At 41.5% G+C, this 21353-nt stretch overlaps 1 protein-coding gene across 3 annotated transcripts in view; it reads right to left on the minus strand.

Moving 5' to 3' along the window:
* LOC106608047 (kelch-like protein 29) overlaps positions 1 to 21353 on the minus strand; it is a 418259-nt gene that overhangs the window by 133357 nt on the left and 263549 nt on the right. For 2 of the 3 annotated variants that reach the window (XM_082976980.1, XM_082976981.1), the window contains one exon: positions 8499 to 9035. In XM_082976980.1, coding sequence (XP_082833106.1) covers positions 8499 to 9035 — 537 coding nt within the window. Of the gene's footprint in view, positions 1 to 8498; positions 9036 to 9851; positions 9892 to 21353 lie in introns of those variants that run through there. The other variant, XM_082976982.1, reaches the window with a different exon arrangement.

Here is a 21353-nt window from a genome sequence, read left to right on the forward strand (position 1 = left end):
CCCACCAACACTTAGTGTTTAGAGTCCAATGAGAGCCATTCAAAATTAGCCTACTCTATAGCCTACTTAACAGTGAATTTGTGGCACTCTTACAATGTAAAAATCCTCCATCAGGGCTGGCTGAAAACTATCAAAGGAAACCTTACAAAGACTCAATATCCAAGTTCTCACTACACACAGAAGGGCACACTAAGAGTTTTGCTGAAAACAAGAAGCCTGTGCCAAAGTGGGCTCTAAAACATTACTTAACCGATAAACGATTTAATAGTCAGAGCCAAGCGGATAATTCATTACATTTTTTAAGCAAAGATATCCATATCTGCCAGTCAAGTAATAGTGTGTGTGTGTGTGTGTGGCAGCTTGCTTCCCTACAGTATCTCATAGCTCAAAATATAAATTTCCCCTAACCACAGATCTAAAAATCAGATTACTCCCCCCAATCCTAACCATAAGCATTAAAGTTATGAAAAAAGATCTGACCCTGAATCTGTGCTTAGATAAGGTCCTAGCCTTAACTAGCCTCCTCACCACCTTGTCACAGCACTACAGCATGCAATCACTGATGGTGAGTGACTGGAGAGAGACAGAGACAGCAGCAGGATGTGATGAAAAAAAATTAAAACGTAAAGCGGACCCTGTACTGCATGGCAGCCTGATTTGTGGTTGCCGACTGGTTGACAGTCACGGCAGCAAGGGTAAGTGTTCTTACCGTCAGGAAGCTTTCTCAACCGTTTCGAGAAGACTTAAGAGAATCAAGACAATGTTGCCAAATGAGCACCAAAAGTGTTTGTTCACGTGACCCTGTATGCGAACAAGGTTTTCAAGAACACACGTCTCTGTTTTGACCAATTATTTATATAAATCCTGGATTGATGATTCTATGTATTGGCCATTGAGGGGCTTGGAAGCCACCGGCCAGCCATATTGGCACTCCCCAGTAGGATCAGTGCTCCATAGGAATGAATGGAATTCTACAGTATTTTAATTAAATGTTTCAAGGAAAACATTTTACATATTTAAGTAGTTTTGTTGTAGTGGGGACAGTAACATATATAATCTCAAAATTAGACGTAAAACATATTTTGTTGTGATTTGTCAATATGTGTGTTCTCCTCACATAATATAATTTAAGAGTATGCATTAAGGTGTCTAATAAAATAAAGGTGGAAAAAACGAATGTAGACCAATTCATTTCTATAGCTACCATAATATTTTCTGAAATGAGGGAGTGCTAAGATGGAGGCAAAGTGGAGTCAGCATAGCGCCCCCTATTAGTAATCTAGTGTATATATAAATCATTGGTTTTGACACCTGCTACTGATCTGAAAGGCACAGCTATTGCTGTGACCTTACTACTGCAACGACATCTGTATATGATTTCTACTGCTGAATATTTAATGGAATGCTATCCATCTCATCACGTCTCAAGGTTCTATGCAGAGCCCTACTGCTTGTTTACAAAATAGAATATTTAGCTACTATTTCTAGTACTTGTAAATAGAAGGCTAATAAACTATGGTTACGTATTGTGAAGTAAGCAATTATCACTTGCTTTGGCTATTGTACTAAATACAAGAGTATAAATTACAACGTAGCAACAATGTATACCACAGGGATGCAAACTGACTATGACCCAAAAAGGTGAGCAAACATTTTTGCACGGAAACATGAGTAATCTGTGTAAACTGCAAGAAAATGTGCCTATTTTCAGAATGAGTGTCACCATACCAACATTTTCACTAACGATGTGATACCAAGCCAAGTACTGGCTTGCCGAGTGGTAGTGGCTGTGGCAAATGGAGCGCTCTCTGTCCACAATGACAAAATGTTGCCGTTTTAAAGCTAGGTCCCTGCAACTCTATACATTTTACCATGGGGCGGAGAGAAAATGTTAGTTTCTTGCAGTTCTATACTTTTTGTGATGGGACTGAGAAATAAAATTTCCTGCAATTCTGCACATTTTGCCATGACTTATGCCGTGTTCTTATGCTATCCGAGAGACTCATAAAATCAATGGGGGCCTCATGCCATGACATTTTTTTAATTTTAGATTCTCCATGACTGTCTACTTTTTATGATCTTGTTTAACTTCTCTAGGGTAGGGGGCAGTATTTTGACATCCGGATGAAAGGCGTGCCCAAATTAACCTCTCTAGGGTAGGTGGGACGCAATCGTCCCAGACTATTCAACAGCCAGTGAAAAATCAGAGCACCAAATTTAAAACCACAAAATGTCATATTTCAAAGTTCTCAAACATAGGACTATTTTACACCATTTTATAGATACACTTCTCCTGAATCGAACCACGTTGTCCGATTTCCAAAAGGCTTCACAGCGAAAGCAAAACATTAGATTATGTTAGGAGAGTACATCGACACAAATAACCACACAGCCATTTCCAAGCAACTACCATGCATCACAAATACCCAAAACACAGCTAAATGAAGCACTACCTTTGACGATCTTCATCAGATGACACTCCTAGGACATCATGTCACACAATACATGCATTTTTTGTTCGATCAAGTTCATATTTATATCTAAAAACAGCATTTTACATTGGCGCGTGACGTTCAGAAAATATTTTGCCTCGAATACTGCCGGTGAATCAGCGCTACAATTTCCAAAAATATTAGTCATAAACGTTGATAAAATATTAAACTGTCATTCAAAGAATTATAGATGAACATCTTTATGCTAACGCTGTGAAAGATTTCAAAATAACTTTACTGGGAAAGCACACTGCAATAATCTGAGTACTGCGCTCAGAAAAATACACTAGGCAATACAGATAGCCGCCATTTTGGAGTCATCTAAAATATTAAATAGCATTATAAATATTCACTTACCTTTAATAATCTTCATCAGAAGGCACTTCCAGGATTCCCAGGTCCACAATAAATGTTGTTTTGTTCGATAAACTCCAGAATTTATGTCCAAATAGCTCCTTGTTGTTCGCGCGTTCAGTAACTCCAAATGTAGGAAGCGCACCAAAAAGAAAAGTAAAAACATATATATATTTATGTTCGTTCAAACATGTCAAACGTTGTAAAGCATCAATCTTTAGGGCCTTTAGAACGTGAAACTTCAGTAATATTCCAACCGGACGGTTCCTGTGTCTTGAAAAACGTTTTGGAACACAGGTCCCTTCTCACATGAACGCACGCCAATGAACTGATGAGTCTACAACTTCCCAGGGTTCTTGTTCGGTCTCTGTTCATCATAGACGCCTCAAACAACTTTCTAAAGACTGTTGACATCTAGTGGAAGCCTTAGGAAGTGCAAAATGAACCCTAACTCACTGTGTTCGATTGGCAATGACTTGAAAGGACTACAAGCACCAGAATTCTCACTTCCTGGTTAGATTCGTTTCAGGTTTTTGCCTGCCATATGAGTTCTGTTATACTCACAGACATCATTCAAACAGTTTTAGAAACGTCAGAGTGTTTTCTATCCAAATCTACTAATAATATGCATATTCCAGTTCCTGGGCCCGAGTAGTAGGCCGTTTAATTTGGGTATGTTTTTCATCCGGCCGTGAAAATATTGCCCCCTACCCTAGAGAGGTTAAACTGCCTGCTACTCAGGCTCAGGTAGGATATGCATATTATTAGTAGATTTGGATAGAAAACACTCTGAAGTTTCTAAAACTGTTAGAATGATGTCTGAGTATAACAGAACTCATATGGCAGGCAAAACCTGAGAAAAATCCAACCAGGAAGTGTGGAAATCTGAGGTTTGTAGTTTTTCAAGTGATTCCCTATCCTGTATACAGTGACTTAGGGTTCATTTTGCACTTCCTAAGGCTTTCACTAGATGTCAACAGTCTTTAGAATGTTGTTTCATGCTTCTACTGTGAATATGGAGTGAACAAGAGCGCCTGGAAGTCGATGAGTGAGAAAATGACATGAGCTCAGAGGCGCACGCTCACATGAGTTAGCTGTGTTCCTTTTCTTTCCTGAAGACATTGGAATATTACTGAAGATTTATGTTACAAACGTCCTAAAGATTAATGCTATACATCGTTTGACATATTTCTATGAAAGTAAACAGAACTTTTTTTGACTTTTCATAGTGACATTTGCGCGTGCTTCCTGCATTTGGAGTAGTGGACTGAACGCGCGAACAAAAGGAGGTATTTGGACATAAATGATGGACTTTATCGAACAAAACAAACATTTGTGGACCTGGGATTCCTGGGAGTGCATTCTGATGATCAAAGGTAAGTGAATATTTATAATATTATTTCTGAGTTTGACTCCACAAAATGGCGGGTTTGGTTTCGTGTCTGAACGCTGTACTCAGATTATTGCAAAATTTGCTTTCGCCGTAAAGCTTTTTTGAAATCTGACAACGGTTGCATTAAGGAGAAGTGTATCTATAATTCTTTGAATAGTTGTATATTTTATCAACGTTTATGATAAGTATTTCTGTAAATTGATGTGCTCATTCACAGGAAGTTTTGGGAGGCAAAACATTTCTGAACATTACACGTCAATGTAAAATGGGGTTTTGGATATAAATATGAACTTTATCGAGCAAAACATACATGTATTGTGTAACATGAAGTCCTATGAGTGCCACCTGATGAAGATCAAAGGTTAGTGAATAATTTTAGCTGTATTTCTGGTTTTTGTGACGCCTCTCCTTGCTTGGAAAATGGCTGTGTGGTTTTTCTTGCTTAGGTGCTGTCCTAACAATCTAATGTTATGCTTTCGCCGTAAAGCCTTTTTGAAATCAGACATTGTGGTTGGATTAACGAGAAGTTTATCTTTAAAATGGGATATAATAGTTGTATGTTTGAGAAATTTGAATAATGAGATTTTTGTTGTTTTGAATTTGCCGCCCTGCTATTTCACTGGCTGTTGAATAGTGTGTCCCGCAGGTGGACCCCAGAGAGGTTAAAGATCTCAAATACTGAAAATATTAGTCATTGTTGGGAGTGCCGACAACTACTTAGCAGCGGTGGCGCGCCGCTGCTAAATTAACCTCTATGGGCTAGGTGGGACGCTAGCGTGCCACCCGTGGTGCACTCCATCAACAGCAGGTGCATTTCAAGAGCGGCAAATTTGAATCCAAATAAATGTCAAAATTCTAATTTTTCAAAAATACAACTATTTTACACCCTTTGAAAGATAAACATCTCCTTAATCTAACCACGTTTTACGATTTCAAAAAGGTTTTACGGCGAAAGCATAAATTTAGAGTAAGTTAGGACAGTACATTTACAAGAGTTGTGTGTAATGTTTTGTCAAGTCAAAGACAGGGTCACCAAAACCATAAAACCAGCTAAAATGATGCACTAACCTTTTACAATCTCCATCAGATGACACTCCTAGGACATTATGTTAGACAATGCATGCATTTTTAGTTCTATCAAGTTCATATTTATATCCAAAAACAGCGTTTTACTATGGCATTGATGTTGAGGAAATCGTTTCCCTCCAATAACCGGCAGTCAAGTCAGCGTCACAAATTAAATAATTAAAATTAGAAAACATTGGTAAAATATTATATTGTCATTTAAAGAATTATAGATTTACATCTCTTGAACGCAATCAACTTGCCAGATTTAAAAATAACCTTACTGGGAAATCACACTTTGCAATAATCTGAGCACTGCGCCCAGAAAAATACGCGTTGCGATACAGACTAGACGTCATGTTGGGGAGATCTAAAATCGAAAATACTATGTAAATAATCCATTACCTTTGATTCTCTTCATCAGATGTCACTTCCAGGTATCACAGGTCCATATGAATGTAGTTTTGTTCAAAAAAGCTCATCATTTATGTCCAAAAATCTCCGTCTTGTTAGCACATGATCTAAGCCAGCCGGACTTCTCGTCATGAACGAGGGGAAAAAATATATTTACGTTCGTTCAAACATGTCAAACGTTGTATAGCATGAATCATTAGGGCCTTTTTTAACCAGAACATGAATAATATTCAAGGTGGACGAATGCATACTCTTTTATAACGTATTGGAACGAGGGTACCCAACATGAACTCGCGCGCCAGGTGTCTAATGGGACATCATCGTTCCATGGCTCTTGTTCGGTCAGATCTCCCTCCAGAAGACTCAAAACACTTTGTAAAGGCTGGTGACATCTAGTGGAAGCAATTGGAAGTGCCAAAATATTCCTCAGCCCCTGTGTTTTTCAATGGGATAGGTTTAAAGGTAATACAACACATCAGGTATCCACTTCCTGTCAGAAAATGTCTCAGGGTTTTGCCTGCCAAATGAGTTCTGTTATACTCACAGACACCATTCAAACAGTTTGAAACTTTAGAGTGTTTTCTATCCATATATAATAAGTATATGCATATTCTAGTTACTGGGTAGGATTAGTAACCAGATTAAATCGGGTAAAAAAAATTTATCCAGACGTGCAAATGCTGCCCCCTAGCCCTAACAGGTTTACATAGGGGAAACACTGCACTTTTTACTGTACAATCGAAAAGGCTACTGCAGAAAATATCTGATTTACTCATATCCATACCTGTGATTGGGCAGGAGGAATGTAGTAAGGAATATAAATACATAATGATCTGCAATTTCATTGATGCAGTAAGGGGAAAACACACTAGGTCTAAATGAAACCATCTTTAGCGTACTCTTCAGACAACTTTACACAGCTTCACTCTCCCTCCCTCACGAATTTACTCCCTGTCCCACACGTCCTATTTCCCTCACCTCCCCCCCCCCCCCCCCCCCCCACACACTGCTACCAAATGCTAGGCAACAAACAGAATCCTACATATCCACTTCGCTCGCGCTGCGAGCTACTCCAATAATTCAACCAAAACTGCATCACTGTCTGCACACCCTAGCTCGCGGCTAAATAACATTAAAACTTATGGAGATGCGCGGAAAGAACGGACAGAGAGAAGCAGCTGATTTGGCTAACGGCTGGTTAGGGGATGCGGCTGGCTGTTTATAGCAGCCACACGTGATATTTGATGAAGCACACATCGCTCAATGGGTGATACACTCTGCGTTTTACGGATCGTCACGATTCACGTGAATTATTTATTTTGAGATCGAAATGGTGGATATCGCCGAAAAGTGGCGAGTTAACCTTAATGGCAGCTCAAACATCCCTTTATCCAATTACAAAAACCAGACAGCGTCTAAGGAGACAGAAGAAATGAACTAGCTCTGCTGATGGACAAATGTTTGTTTCCATTCCACCTGGTGTCTCATTTAAAATGTGTCTCAGGTAGCCTCCGATCCGACCGGCACAACTGCTTTCTACATCAATCTGGAAACTCATTTGCTCACGTTTTATTGATATAGAGCGAAAATGAGAGAGAAACTAAATCCAATGTGAAGTGGAAAATAGCCACACTCTACATTAAAAGCTTCATTAAATGTGAAAACTGGTAAGAGAATTTACAACATCTGTCTCTGGCCCTGCATCACAACCTCCAAGGTTAACAAACATACATTTACAGCTTTGAGATGCAGCAGAGACTGCGCCACTCGCCATGCCGCGCCCCTCGCAGTTTTCAAAGATAAAAGTTTTCCAGGCTTAAAAGAAGCTTAAAAGTGAATGTAGGTGTAGCTGGACAATTGAAGTAACAGAATAGTTTGTGTGTGTGTGTGTGTACACGCTTGTGTGGGTGCGTGTGGAAGCCGTGACCTTGGTGCAGCTTTGTAGAGATCTGGCACCGGTTCCAACTAGGTAGTGTTTTAACTGCATTTGTAGTGTTGTTCACAGACATTCTGGCAACACAAACTACCCAGCGAAGCTGTTCCCTGTACAAACCCCTCTCTACCCAGAGAAGCTGTTCCCTGTACAAACCCCTCACTACCCAGAGAAGCTGTTCCCTGTACAAACCCCTCACTACCCAGAGAAGCTGTTCCCTGTACAAACCCCTCACTACCCAGAGAAGCTGTTCCCTGTACAAACCCCTCACTACCCAGAGAAGCTGTTCCCTGTACAAACCCCTCCACTACCCAGAGAAGCTGTTCCCTGTACAAACCCCTCACTACCCAGAGAAGCTGTTCCCTGTACAAACCCCTCACTACCCAGAGAAGCTGTTCCCTGTACAAACCCCTCACTACCCAGAGAAGCTGTTCCCTGTACAAACCCCTCACTACCCAGAGAAGCTGTTCCCTGTACAAACCCCTCACTACCCAGAGAAGCTGTTCCCTGTACAAACCCCTCACTACCCAGAGAAGCTGTTCCCTGTACAAACCCCTCACTACCCAGAGAAGCTGTTCCCTGTACAAACCCCTCACTACCCAGAGAAGCTGTTCCCTGTACAAACACTCTGCCAAGAAAAAAAGATGGGTTCTACGCTGATAAAACCTAAACGAATTAAGTGGAAAATAAAGTGCAAAAACCAAAATACAGAAGCAAGGGTTCTACCCATGTGGAGCGGGCCCGTCTTACCTTTGGTGTGTGTGTGTGTGTGTGTGTGTGTGTGTGTGTGTGTGTGTGTGTGTGTGTGAGACTGCATGCTTGCCCAGTCAGAGTGGGTCTGTCTTACCTTTAGGATGTCCTGGGTCTGTGAACTCGTACTTCCCCATTCCCACAGTCCTCAGCATCTGGAGCCCGTTGGGCCCTCTAGGATCATCCTGATAGGCTACTAGAGTAGACGGAAGCGGCGGCACCAACTGCCCATTGGTCAGAGGCAGGACGGGGGGCTGTATGAGGGGGTGAGGCATCAGATGACCATTCCCCATCACATTTTGGTTGTGTTGGTTGGGGTGTGTCCCACCCGGACCCCCTGAGGTGGAGGAAAGGGGCAAGGAGGCGACAGGGGGCTGGGCCAAGGTGTAGGGTGGCTGGGAGGGCATGTTGAGAACCATGGGGGGGGGTTGGTGTGAGGTGGAGTGTGGGGGTAGCTGGAAGTGGGCTGTCATGAGTGGGTGGGGGGGCATGGGGGATTGGACAGAGGGGGTCACACCTATGATGGGCGACTGGACAGTGACACTGTGGCTGAAGGGGGGGGGGCGGAGGGAATAGGACTGGGGCAGGAGACTGGATTGGGTCACTGTTACTACTGGAGGTGCCCACGTAGGACCTGGGGGGGGGGGGGGGGGTAGAGCAGAAAGGAGAAAGAGTTTTGATTATTATTACATTAACTAATAACATAATCATCCTTTTAGCTAGCTCAACAAATGGCAGACTGTACAGAGTGGGCTAATGTTCCAGGTTCCATGATTGAGACCAGGAAAACAAATACGTTTACCTGTAACGCAGAGACAAGTAAAAGTTGGCTGGTTTCAGGAAAAGTCCTCTTAAATCGAATTTAATAAACGTGTTTTCCCAAAAGTGTCACGGGTCAACTATCTGGTTCATTACAATTGCTTTGTTGAAAAATATTAAATCAGTTACATAAAAAAATGAATATATACTATGGTTGTCTCTAACAGTACATATAGCTATTTCTAATTAGTATACGTGCCAAAATAAATACTAATCACTTACAAATAGCGCAAAGGGTATGCTATCTAGAATGTAAAACCATATAATTGTATGCTTGTCTGTCCGACAAACAGGCTCACCACTGTAGTAGTGTGAACATAAATGTTACCCAATGCTACACAATTGACAACAATGACTCCCGCTAGCAGTGCTTAAACTAACAGTTATACCAATACAAGTACCTAGCTACATCTACGCATATATTATAGGCTAGGGCTAAACTAGCGCTCAGCATGAGGCTAGCTAGCTAACTTTCGAACCATTAAATTACGGAAAATATATAAAATTCCTAAAACATTAACTAGAATGATTCAATTGTGCAACATAAGTATATAACCCGCGGCTTCGTTTAACAAAATAAAGCAACCCGGAGTTTAAAAATGTACTGTATAAAAATGTAGTGTATATTTACAATTTAGAAAAGTCCGCGACGCCATTTTGTTTAGATTTGCATCATGTCATGGGCGTATTCATAACGCCGAATCTGTTGCAAAACGTTTCTTAAACGAAACGGGGATGGATCTAGCTACCTGCATTTATCCAATATAAACTCTCGTTTTCCGTTTTGCAACTGTTTGAACTAACGATTACACACCATTCACCTAGCGTGGCTCCATTACTTACAATGCCATTGTCAATGGGGATACTTGGCTAGCATTTTCTAGCTTCGACAAACTCAAAAATGCACCTTAAACATCACACAACCCATTAAATAGTTAGCGAAACATGTTATCGTACTATGTCGACGTATATTGTGTATAGTTATAGATTACACACCTGTAAAACAGTATACATTTTGAGACAACGGGAAGTAGGCTGGCTTCAGGAAAACTTCACGCAATCGATTGAGGAAGTGAGGTCACCATCACCAGTTTAAACAGCGTCGCATAGGTGGAAACCAAAACTGTTCTTAGGGCAGGCATGGTTATAGCGAAATACTGTATGTTCGAGTCGCGTCGTGGACAAATTTTGCATTTTACCTAACTTTAACCTAATTATCATAACCTGCCACGTTAATTGTCCTAACCTGCTACGAAAAGTCACTGCCAGTCAAAACCGGCAACTGCCTTGGAGTCAGCAGATCTGACTCCAAGTCAGATCTGCTGCGATACCGCCTCATTGTAAATGCCACCAACCAACAGATCTGCTGACTCCATCTTGGTCTTGGTTTTCACTAATGCGATACCGCCCAATGTAAATGCCACCAACCAACAGATCTGCTGACTCCATCTAGATAGTGATACCAATACACTTCAGTGCAAATGAATGCATAAACCTGGAGGACTTCAATAATTGGTTTTATTTAACTAGGCAAGTCAGTTAACAAATTGTTATTTACAATGACAGCCTGGTGGTCCCGTGTGGCTCAGTTGGTAGAGCATGGTGTTTGCAACGCCAGAGTTGTGGGTTCGCTTCCCACGGGGGACCAGTACGGAAGAAAAAAAAAAAAAAAATGTATGAAATGTATGCATTCACTACTGGAGAGAGACAACACTACATAAAGAGAGACCTAAGACAACAACATAACAAGGCAGCAACACATGACAACACAGAACGGTAGCAACACAAAAACATGGTACAAACATTATTGGGCAAAGTCAACAGCACAAAGGTCAAGAAGATAGAGACAACAATACATCATACAAAGCAGTCACAACTGTCAGTAAGTGTCCATGATTGAGTCTTTGAATGAAGAGATTGAGATAAAACTGTCCAGTTTGAGTGTTTGTTCCAGTCGCTAGCTGCAGCGAACTGAAAAGACGAGCGACCCAGGGATGTGTGGGCTTTGGGGACCAGAACAGGTGGAGAATGAGGGCTGCATTAGATATCTCAGATAGGGGGGAGTGAGGCCTAAGAGGGTTTTACAAATAAGCATCAACCAGTAGGTCTTGCAACGGGTATACTGTAGAGAGATGACCAGTTTACAGAGGAGTATAGAGTGCAGTGATGTGTCCTATAAGGAGCATTGGTGGCAAATCTGATGGCCAAATGGTAAAGAACATCTAGCCGCTCAAGAGCACCCTTACCTGCCGATCTATAAATTATGTCTCCATAATCTAGCATGGTTATCTGAATCAGGGCTGGTGTGAAAGAGGAGCAATTACGATAGAGGAAACCAAGTCTAGATTTAACTTTAGCCTGCAGCTTTGATATGTGCTGAGAGAAGGACAGTGCACCGTCTAGCCTTTACTCCCAAGTACTTATATGAGGTGACTACCTCTAGCTCTAAACCCTCAGTGGTAGTAATAACACCTGTGGGAAGAGGGGCATTCTTCTTGCCGAACCACATGACCACAATAATGAATAAAAGTAATACAAATTATGGCTACCAAATAATAACAATTTCTTAAAAATCTAAAACACAAAATAAAACTGACCATATATTGTGTCACACCTACAGAAAAAAGATAAGTGATGAGTGCTGTTTACCATGTAGCTAAGTGTATGTATTTACAGTGAGTCAGCGAGCCCATCAGTATGTTCTACCTAGAGTCTAGCACGGGCTCAGTTTTTTGGAGCCAAACACCCCCCACGCCGGCCACATCAATTCTGAACCCCTACTAATATCCGACATCAGGACAGATTTTCCTCCGCAACCCGACCCACCCTCATAGAATTGTTTCCGAGAGCTGATACATGACCCGCCAAATTACAATTTATTTAATTGTTTATATGACTCTAGATTAGTAGGCTACTATTCCCCTCCCTGAGTAGTAGGCTACTATTCCCCTCCCTGCATTAATTAATTTGTCTGCATGTCTATTCAACATTTGGATAAAAGGAAAACCATGCCATGAATTGAGAACAATGTCTTAAAATGTTTACAATGAAATGCGGCACATTGACAACTCAAATCGCTCTGAAAATAAGTGCCTGCTAATAAGCCTTACCTAATGAAAGTCAATAGCCGACATAACAAATCCACTACATTTAATATTGTTTAGATATGGGAAACGGAATACCTAGTCAGTTGCATAACTGAATGCATTCAACCAAAATGTGTCTTCTGCATTTAACCCAACCCCTCTGAACCAAAGATGTGCGGGGGCTGCCTTAAAATCGACACCATCAGCGCCCGGTGAGAAATTGTTGTTTGGAGTTAACTGCCTTGCTCAACCGCAGAACGGCAGATTTACCAACTTGCCGGCTAGGGGATTCGAAACAGCCATCTTTCGGTTACTGGCCCAACGCTCTTAACCACTAGCCTACCTGCCACCATAATAATCAAATTGAAAATTAAATAACTACCAGAATCGAATATAGACCGCAAAAATGTATGAACTTATTAGGCTGTAGCCTACTCAAACGTTTTGGCCTGCATATGGTATATCAGTGGTATTCAAACTTTTTCAGCAGGGACCCCATTTTTCGGGGGCCAGAAATCCTGAGGACCCCATTTCTGGTGACCCCAAGCCAAACAACTCAAACTTTAAAAAAATAAAATAATAATTTGGTAAATTTAGATTTTAACAATCAAACAACATTCAATTCATTACATTTGTCTCTTATCATAATTAAGAGAACTAATACTTACATTTACTCAGTAAAATTTAATTTTTCAAATAATTTGTCAATAAGGTTTGTATATTCCCACTTTGAATACCACTGGTCTAAATTACCAAAATCCTGAATTAAAGTAATTACTAACTGATAAACTGAATTAGCCAAAACGTAAATAAATACCTGCACGCACTTTTTGCTGGCTGTGTATCCATCTAAGGGGTTGTTGTCCTTGTCCACAATGACTCCAAAATCCTTCCAAACCAAACCAGGGATATAATTTACGCAGCACCTGTTCCCACGATGGTGTTGGCCTATTTCATAACATCTCTTTTTATTTCCTCGGTTAGGCCTACGTTAGGCATTTCTGCATGAGCTAGGCTAGCCAGGGAAAGCACAGTAACACTTTGCAATGTATTCTCATGAGGGGGAGAAAAATACATTTCAGCACCACACAAATAATGGACAGTTCCCTAATCCACCGCGTGCACGGCTGGTAGCCTATAGTTCGTTATCAATCAAACGTCACAATACGGTGCAGAGCATTCGATTTGACAGCTGGGAGACCACCAGCTCCGCTAAAAATATTGACAACTGTGTCGTTTTCAAGGGGTTGTTAAATAAATGTTGTCACTATTTGGTTTTATCATCTTCACCTCTCAAAGAACAGTCGGACAATTTCTGGGGCCACTATACCTATTTTGCCAATTGGACTGGGCACCTTTACTACACGGGACCCTACTAATCCATCACGGCTGGTCTGCCGACGGAACCGCACGAAGAGGCTACAACAGACTTCTTCCATCGCGATGTCCCTCCAAGGCCCTTCTGCTAGCTTGCTAGCCCCGGCCCGCTAGCTGTCTGAATCACCGTGTCTCCAGCCAGCTTAACTACTCACTGGACCCCTATGATCACTCGGCTACACATGCCTCTCCCTAATGTCAATAGGCCTTGTCCATTGCTGTTCTGGTTAGTGATTTTTGTCTTATTTCACTGTAGAGCCTCTAGCCCTGCTCAATATGCCTTAGCTAACCCTTTAGTTCCACCTCCCACACATGCAGTGACATCACCTGGTTTAAATGATGTTTCTAGAGACAATCTCTCTCTCATCGTCACTCTATGCCTAGGTTTTCCTCCACTGTATTCACATCCTACCATACCTTTGTCTGTACATTATGCCTTGAATCTATTCTATCGCGCCCAGAAACCTGCTCCTTTTACTCTTTGTTCCGCTCTTAAATGTAAGTAAAACTAAATGCATGCTCTTCAACCGATCGCTGCCCGCACCTGCTTCCTATCGGCTTCCTATTTCGCAACAAAGCATCCTTCACTCATGCTGCCAAACATACCCTGGTAAAACTAACTATCTTACCGATCCTCGACTTCGGCGATGTCATTTACAAAATAGCCTCCAACACTCTACTCAACATATTGGATGCAGTCTATCACAGTGCCATCTGTTTTGTCACCAAAGCTCCATATACTACCCACCACTGCGACCTGTACGCTCTCGTTGACTGGCCCTCGCTTCATACTCGTCGCCAAACCCACTGGCTACAGGTCATCTACAAGTCTTTGCTAGGTAAAGCCCCGCCTTCTCAGTTCACTGGTCACCATAGCGGGACCCACCCGCAGCACGCGTTCCAGCAGGTATATTTCACTGGTCACCCCCAAAGCCAATTCCTCCTTTGGCCGCCTTTCCTTCCAGTTATCTGCTGCCAATGACTGGAATGAACAGCAAAAAAAATAAAATAAAATAAAATAAAATCAACAAAATAAAAATCTTTAAAAAAAATCACTGAAGCTGGAGACTCATATCTCCCTCACTAACTTCAAGCACCAGCTGTCAGAGCAGCTCACAGAGCATTGCACCTGTACATAGCCCATCTGTAAATAGCCCATCCAACTACCTCATCCCCTTACTGTATTTATTTATTTTGCTGCTTTGCACCCCAGTATCTTTACTTGCACATTCATATTCTGCACATCTATCACTCCAGTGTTTAATTGCTATATCCTGTTGGGGCTACAGGTTAGCAATGAACCCCGAGCCGGGATTGCTAACAAGGCTGGAAATTCAAAACATCAAAAATCTAATAATTTCAATTTCTCAAACAATCAACTATTTTACACAATTTAAATGATAAACATCTCCTTAATCTAACCACATTGTTCGATTTTCAAAGAGGCTTTACGGCAAAAGCATAAAGTTAGATTATGTTAGGACAGTACATAGCCACAAAAGTACAAACATCCATTTTCAATTCATGGTCAGGCGTCACCAAAAGCAGAAACCAGCTAGAATTATGCACTAACTTTTGTCAATCTCCATCAGATGACACTCCTAGGACATTATGTTATACAATACATGCATTTTTTGTTCCATCAAGTTCATATTTATATCCAAAAACAGCATTTTACAGTAGCGTGAAATTCAGATTTTTTTCTTCTCTGAAATGCTTCCGGTGAACATAACAAAATTACTATTCGAAAACATTGGTAAATTATAATATTGTCATTCAAAGAATAATATATTATCATCTCGTAATTGCTACCGAATGGCCAGATCTCAAAATAACTTTACTGGGAAATCACATTTTGCAATAAACGGGGTGCTATGCAAAGAACAACAGGCTATGCTATACAGTTAGCATCATCTAAAATCGATAATAACATTGTAAATATCCCCTTACCTTTGATTATCTCCATCAGAAGGCAGGCATCCCAGGTCCGGAAGGCATCCCAGGTCCGGAACAAATGTGGTTTCTTTTGACAAAGTTCATAATTTATGTCCAAATAACACCAAGTACTTAGCGTTCATTATGCTCCCACAAAACGTGGTGGGGGGAGTGTAATTCACGCCGAAAAGCAAAAAAAAAAACGAGTAAATAATCTATTTATGTTCGTTCAAACATGTCAAATGTTGTTTAGCATTAATCTTTTGGTCAATTTTTAACGTTAAACATCAGTAATATTTTCACACAACCTATCCTATGTCTAGATAAACAATGAAGACAAAACTCACGTTTCTCAGATTTATGCGCAGGCGCAAAAAAATGAAGTGATGACATGTCAACTTCCTTGGATTCTAATTTGCTCTCTGTTTATCATAGACGCTTCAAACAACTTTATAAAGATCGTTGACATCTAGTGGAAGCCGTAGGTGTTGCGAAATGAATCCTTTCTCACTATGGTATCTATAAAACAATGACACTAAATAGTACAGTCACAAAATTCACATTCTTTTTTGGATCTATTTTTCACAGGTTTTTGCCTGCAATATGAGTTTTGTTATACTTACAGACACCATTCAAACTGTTTTAGAAAATTCAGAGTGTTTTCTATCCGAATGTGTTAATAATATGCATATCCTAGCTTCTGAGTTGGTGTAGGAGGCAGTTAAAAATGAGCACATATTTTTTTCAAAATGTCTCAATACTGCCCCCGAGCCCCAACAGGTTGCTATATCGTAATTACCTCGCAACGATGGCCTATTTTATTGCCTTACCTCCCTTATCTTACCTCATTTGCACACACTGTATATATACTTTTTCTCTACTGTATGTTTGTTTATTCCATGTCTAACTCTGTGTTGTTGTTGTTGTTGTTGTTGTTGTATGTGTCGAACTGCTTTGTTTTATCTTGGCCAGGTCGCAGTTGTAAATGAGAACTGCGACCAACTAGCCTACCTGGTTAAATAAAGGCGAAATAAAAAAGTAATATCACAATTCTGATTATTATTACACATTTAGCTCTATCAGAGTTACACAACAAGTAACTCCATGCTTTTGATGATCAGTAAACATCAATTGATAATGCAATTTCAAATACGTGAGGGTAGCCTATCCATTTGGTATGTAGCTAGCTAGCTTGCTAAGCAAACATCGTGTCATTTAGCTTGCCTCAGACATGAGGCTTTTGTACAGAGCTTTACGTCGGCAAATCCTCATCCTGGTAAAGTTGTAAGTCGGACCTACTGTCCCCCTTCTGCTGCTTGAAAGGCAGAGCCCATGAAGGATGTGAAATTAACCTAAACCACTCATACTTGTCAGGTATAGTACACATTTTTATAGCACTCAAATATCCAATTAAATGGTGGCCAATATTGAGAGATATCGTGAGGGTATTTCTAATTATGATCTATGCATTTCAAGAGGTGATGAAATAGCAACCAAATAGTTAACATTTATTAAACAATCCCTTGAAAACAGCATGCAGTTGTCAATGGTTTTAGCTGAGCTGGGGAGTCGGTGTCACACTGTGGTGAGGAGGCCTTGGTGCTTTTGGACTCATTCCTCAAGAGATGGACAGAAAGACGTCTCAGAGCGGGACTAAAGGTTCTGACGGAGAGGGCAGGGTTGTGGGAGCATCGCTTCCTCTTGGTTTTATTCAGCTAATTAATTATTCATGATTGATGATACTATTATTGCACAACCGAATCACTGCTGCACAAACTGTCAGAAACCGTCTCAGGGTAGCTCATCTGCATGCTCGTCGTCCACACCATGGTCTTAACCTGACTGCAGTACAGCGTCTTAACCGACAACGAACACAATGGCCTTTTAATCAATGGCAATTTGAATGCACAGAGTTACAGAGATACCGTGACGAGATCCTGAGGCCCAATGTTGTGCCATTCATCCGCCGCCATCACCTCACGTTTCAGCATGATAATGCACAGCCCCATGTCGCAAGGATCTGTACACAATACCTGGAAACTGAAGATGTCCCAGTTCTTCCATGGCCTGCATACTCACCAGACATGTCACCCATTGAGTATGTTTGGGATGCCCTTGATCGATGTGTTCTAGTTCCTGCCAATATCCAGAAACTTCGCACAGCCACTGGAGAGTGGGACAACATTACACAGGCCACAATCAACAGCCTGATCAACTGTATTGAATTCATATTTTTGTACAGTGTGGATGTGGATGTACAGTGGAGGAGATAGGTTAAAGAAGGACTTTTAAGCCTTGAGACAAATAAGACAGATTGTGTATGTGTGCCAATCAAGAGGGTGAATGGGCAAGACAACATATTGAAGTGCCTTTGAACAGGGTATGGATTAAGTGCCAGGTGCACTGGTTTGAGTGTGTCAAGAACTGCAACGCTGCTGGGTTTTTCCCGCTCAACAGTTTCCTGTGTGTATCAAGAATGGTCCACCACCCAAAGGACATCCAGCCAACGGCAGGCCAGTGGTCAAAAACAGTTCATTGATGAGAGGACAAAGGAGGCTGACACGAATTGTCCAGAGCAACAAACAGGCTACAGTCAGTCAACCGACAGTCCATTACAACATTGGTGCCCAAAGACCCATAAAAGAATGCACAAATAGTCGTACCTTAGCACGAATGTGGTATGTCAGTTGACGACCTTAGAGTTCCACTTATTTCAGCAAAAAACAAGAAACTGCAGTTGCAATGGGCTGAGGAACAAAAACACCGGACATTGGAGAACTGGAAAAAACATCCCCTGGTATGATGAATCCCAGTTCCTGCTGTTGCATGCTGATGGGAGGACTAAGCTATGGAGAAAAACACATGAGCACATGCATCCATTATACCGCGTGTCAACATTGTAGGCAGGTGGTGGTGGTGTGGGTTGTGTTTTCATGACCCATATTGAGCCCCTTACAAAAGTGGAGCAACGTTTGTATGCCACAGGATATCTGAACATCATTGCCAATCACATGCATCCCTTCATTGCAGGAGTGTATCCATCTGCAAATTGATTTATTTCATCAGGATAATCCCCCATGCCACAAGGCTAGGATTATCCAGGAATGGTTCCACGAACATAACAGTGAATTAGGCTTCCTGCAGTGGCCTGCCCAGTCACCAGATCTCAATCCAACTAAGCATCTGTGCGATGAGATGGAATGAGCTAGTCGGAATAGAGTTCCACTACCAGCCAACCAGACAACTGTGGGAAGTATTGGACTCAACATGGGGACCACTTGACACCTTGTGGAATCCATGCCCTGATGAATTGAGGCTGTTCTGAGGGCAAAAGGGTGTGCAACTCAATATTAGGAAGGTGTTCCTAATGTTTTGTACACTCAGTGTATACTGAAGTAACAAGATGTAACTCATTAGCGATGGCCAAGATCCTCTTGCAGTAAAGCTCATTAAAAGTTTAAAAAAGACGCCCTCCAGAGTAAGTGGCAACCACTATTTCGACCTAATTCCTGTCCTAGTGCAGACATGCTCGTTTAGTTCCACCCTCCGAACACTGACGTATGGCTCCTTATAAATATTGATTAATCAGGCGTGCACATCTCCACCTTCATCGGTTTGCACAGCCCATACCATCTCTGGCACAGGTCACACTCTGAGATTTGTAAACAAACCAAACAGCCAGGGAAGCTAATCGCTACAGAGCACAGCACAGTTAACAATAGCCATGACAAGGCAATGGACCATCCACTCTCCTCCTCCCTCTTCTGCTACGGAATTGAAGGATCACGGATGAATACATAGTTTAGAGGTAATACTGGAGTTTAACCGGCAAAGCTAGAGGCTAACTAACCTACTACCTGGACCAATAAATCTAGCTAGCTACCAGTAACTATTAGCAACTGTGGATAATTGGTTCAAAAGTTGTTTCAAGCATAAGAATACCCGTAACTATGCTAGCTAGCTACCATTCAGCTGTTTTTCTGATAACCTAATTATCTGAATAGTAAAGGTTATGTAGTTAGTAGCAAGCTACTGTACTCAAAATTGAATTAACTTGTTAGCTACCTGGCTCACCAACTAACAATAGCTGGAATGACCTAGCTGTAATGTTTACAAGTATCTCCACTAGTTGGAGCCAAGGAAAGCAACTATTGTCTTTATCAACGATGGACACTAGTTAGAATGTGTACCAATAACTTTAACAATATAGCTAGCTACTAATAGAATAGCCCAACTTCTTGAACATTGTTTTGATGAGCCGGTTAGAATAAGGCTGTCACTTGGTCAAATAAAGAATCATACTTTGTACCAAATGCTTTGCCTAACGCTCTTAACCTAAAGGTCGCTGGTTGGAATCCCCAAGCTGACAACAGTAGGTGAAAAATCTGTTGATGTGCCCTTGAGCAAGGCCCTTAGCCCGTAATTGCTCCTGTAAGTCACTATGGCTAAATTACTAAAATGTATATAAACATCTTACAATGTACACATATCATGTAATTGTACTATATATGAACTTGACTGCTTTATATAGATTTACTTCACTGCAGTGTTACCTGTACTATAGCTAGCCAGCCAGCCAGCCAAACTTGTCAGTGACCCATAGGCTTACTCTTGCTGCTAACGTTATAGTAGCGCTGCCGTGCATAATATGTCTCCTGATACTACTATGTATCCCAGCGATGTTGACATGTCACCTATCCACATCTTTATCTACTTTTGATGTCACCAGCTAGCTATCCAGCTAATGTTAGCTAGGTGACGTTAGCCATGAAGTGAGCACCTGATAAGTCGTGCGGCTAAGGTGTGCGTTGCCAGGCTGCTTACTGTGGACAAATGAACGTCAGTTGTTCATCAGAATGATATTAGCTATTTTCTTAGTCACCGCTTCACTGTCAGCCCATCCAATAGCTCCAGATCGAACGAGGTGCATTACTAAACAGCAGTAAGCCGTAGCACCAGGTTGTAAATGGGAAGTAATGAGCCCAGACATATATGTTTTATAGGTGGTTCCAAATGAACTAAAGCCAGCCCTCACAAGATACGTATAGCCATTTTTTTTATCAGTAAACACACGGCATAGATGCGGAATAATACAAAGGATTTCCATGTTCAAGTCCAAATAAATCATACTTTGACTAAAATGATGACTTATTGACTTGGGGACAAAAGGCCACTAAAATGTGCAGTGGTGTCACAGAACAATGCTACAGAGGTCAAGATTTGAGGGACTGTGCAATTGGCATGCTGACAGCAGGAATGTCCACCAGATCTGTTGCCGAGGAATTTAATGTTAATTTCTCTACCAACATTGTTTTAGAGAATTTGGCAGTAAGTCCAATAGTCCTCACAACCACAGAACACGTGCATGGTGTTGTGTGGGCAAGCAGTTTGCTGATGTCAACGTTGTGAACAGAATGTGGTGGTGGGCTTAGGGTATGGGCAGGCATAAGCTACAAACAACGAACACAATTGCATTTTATCTATGGCAATTTTCAGCATGATAATGCACGGCCCCATGTCCCAGTACTTCCTTGGCCTGCATACTCAGCCATATCACCCATTGAGCATATTTGGGATGCTCTGGATCAACAGCGTGTTCCAGTTCCCACCAATATCCAGAAACTTCGCACAACCATTGAAGGGGAGTGGGACAACATTCCACAGTCAACAGCCTGATCAACTCTATGCGAAGGAGATGTGTCGCGCTGCATGAGGCAAATGGTGGTCACAACTGG

The sequence above is a fragment of the Salmo salar genome, chromosome 06, assembly GCF_965601325.2.
Source record: "Salmo salar chromosome 06, fSalSal1, whole genome shotgun sequence".
Lineage (NCBI taxonomy): Eukaryota > Metazoa > Chordata > Actinopteri > Salmoniformes > Salmonidae > Salmo > Salmo salar.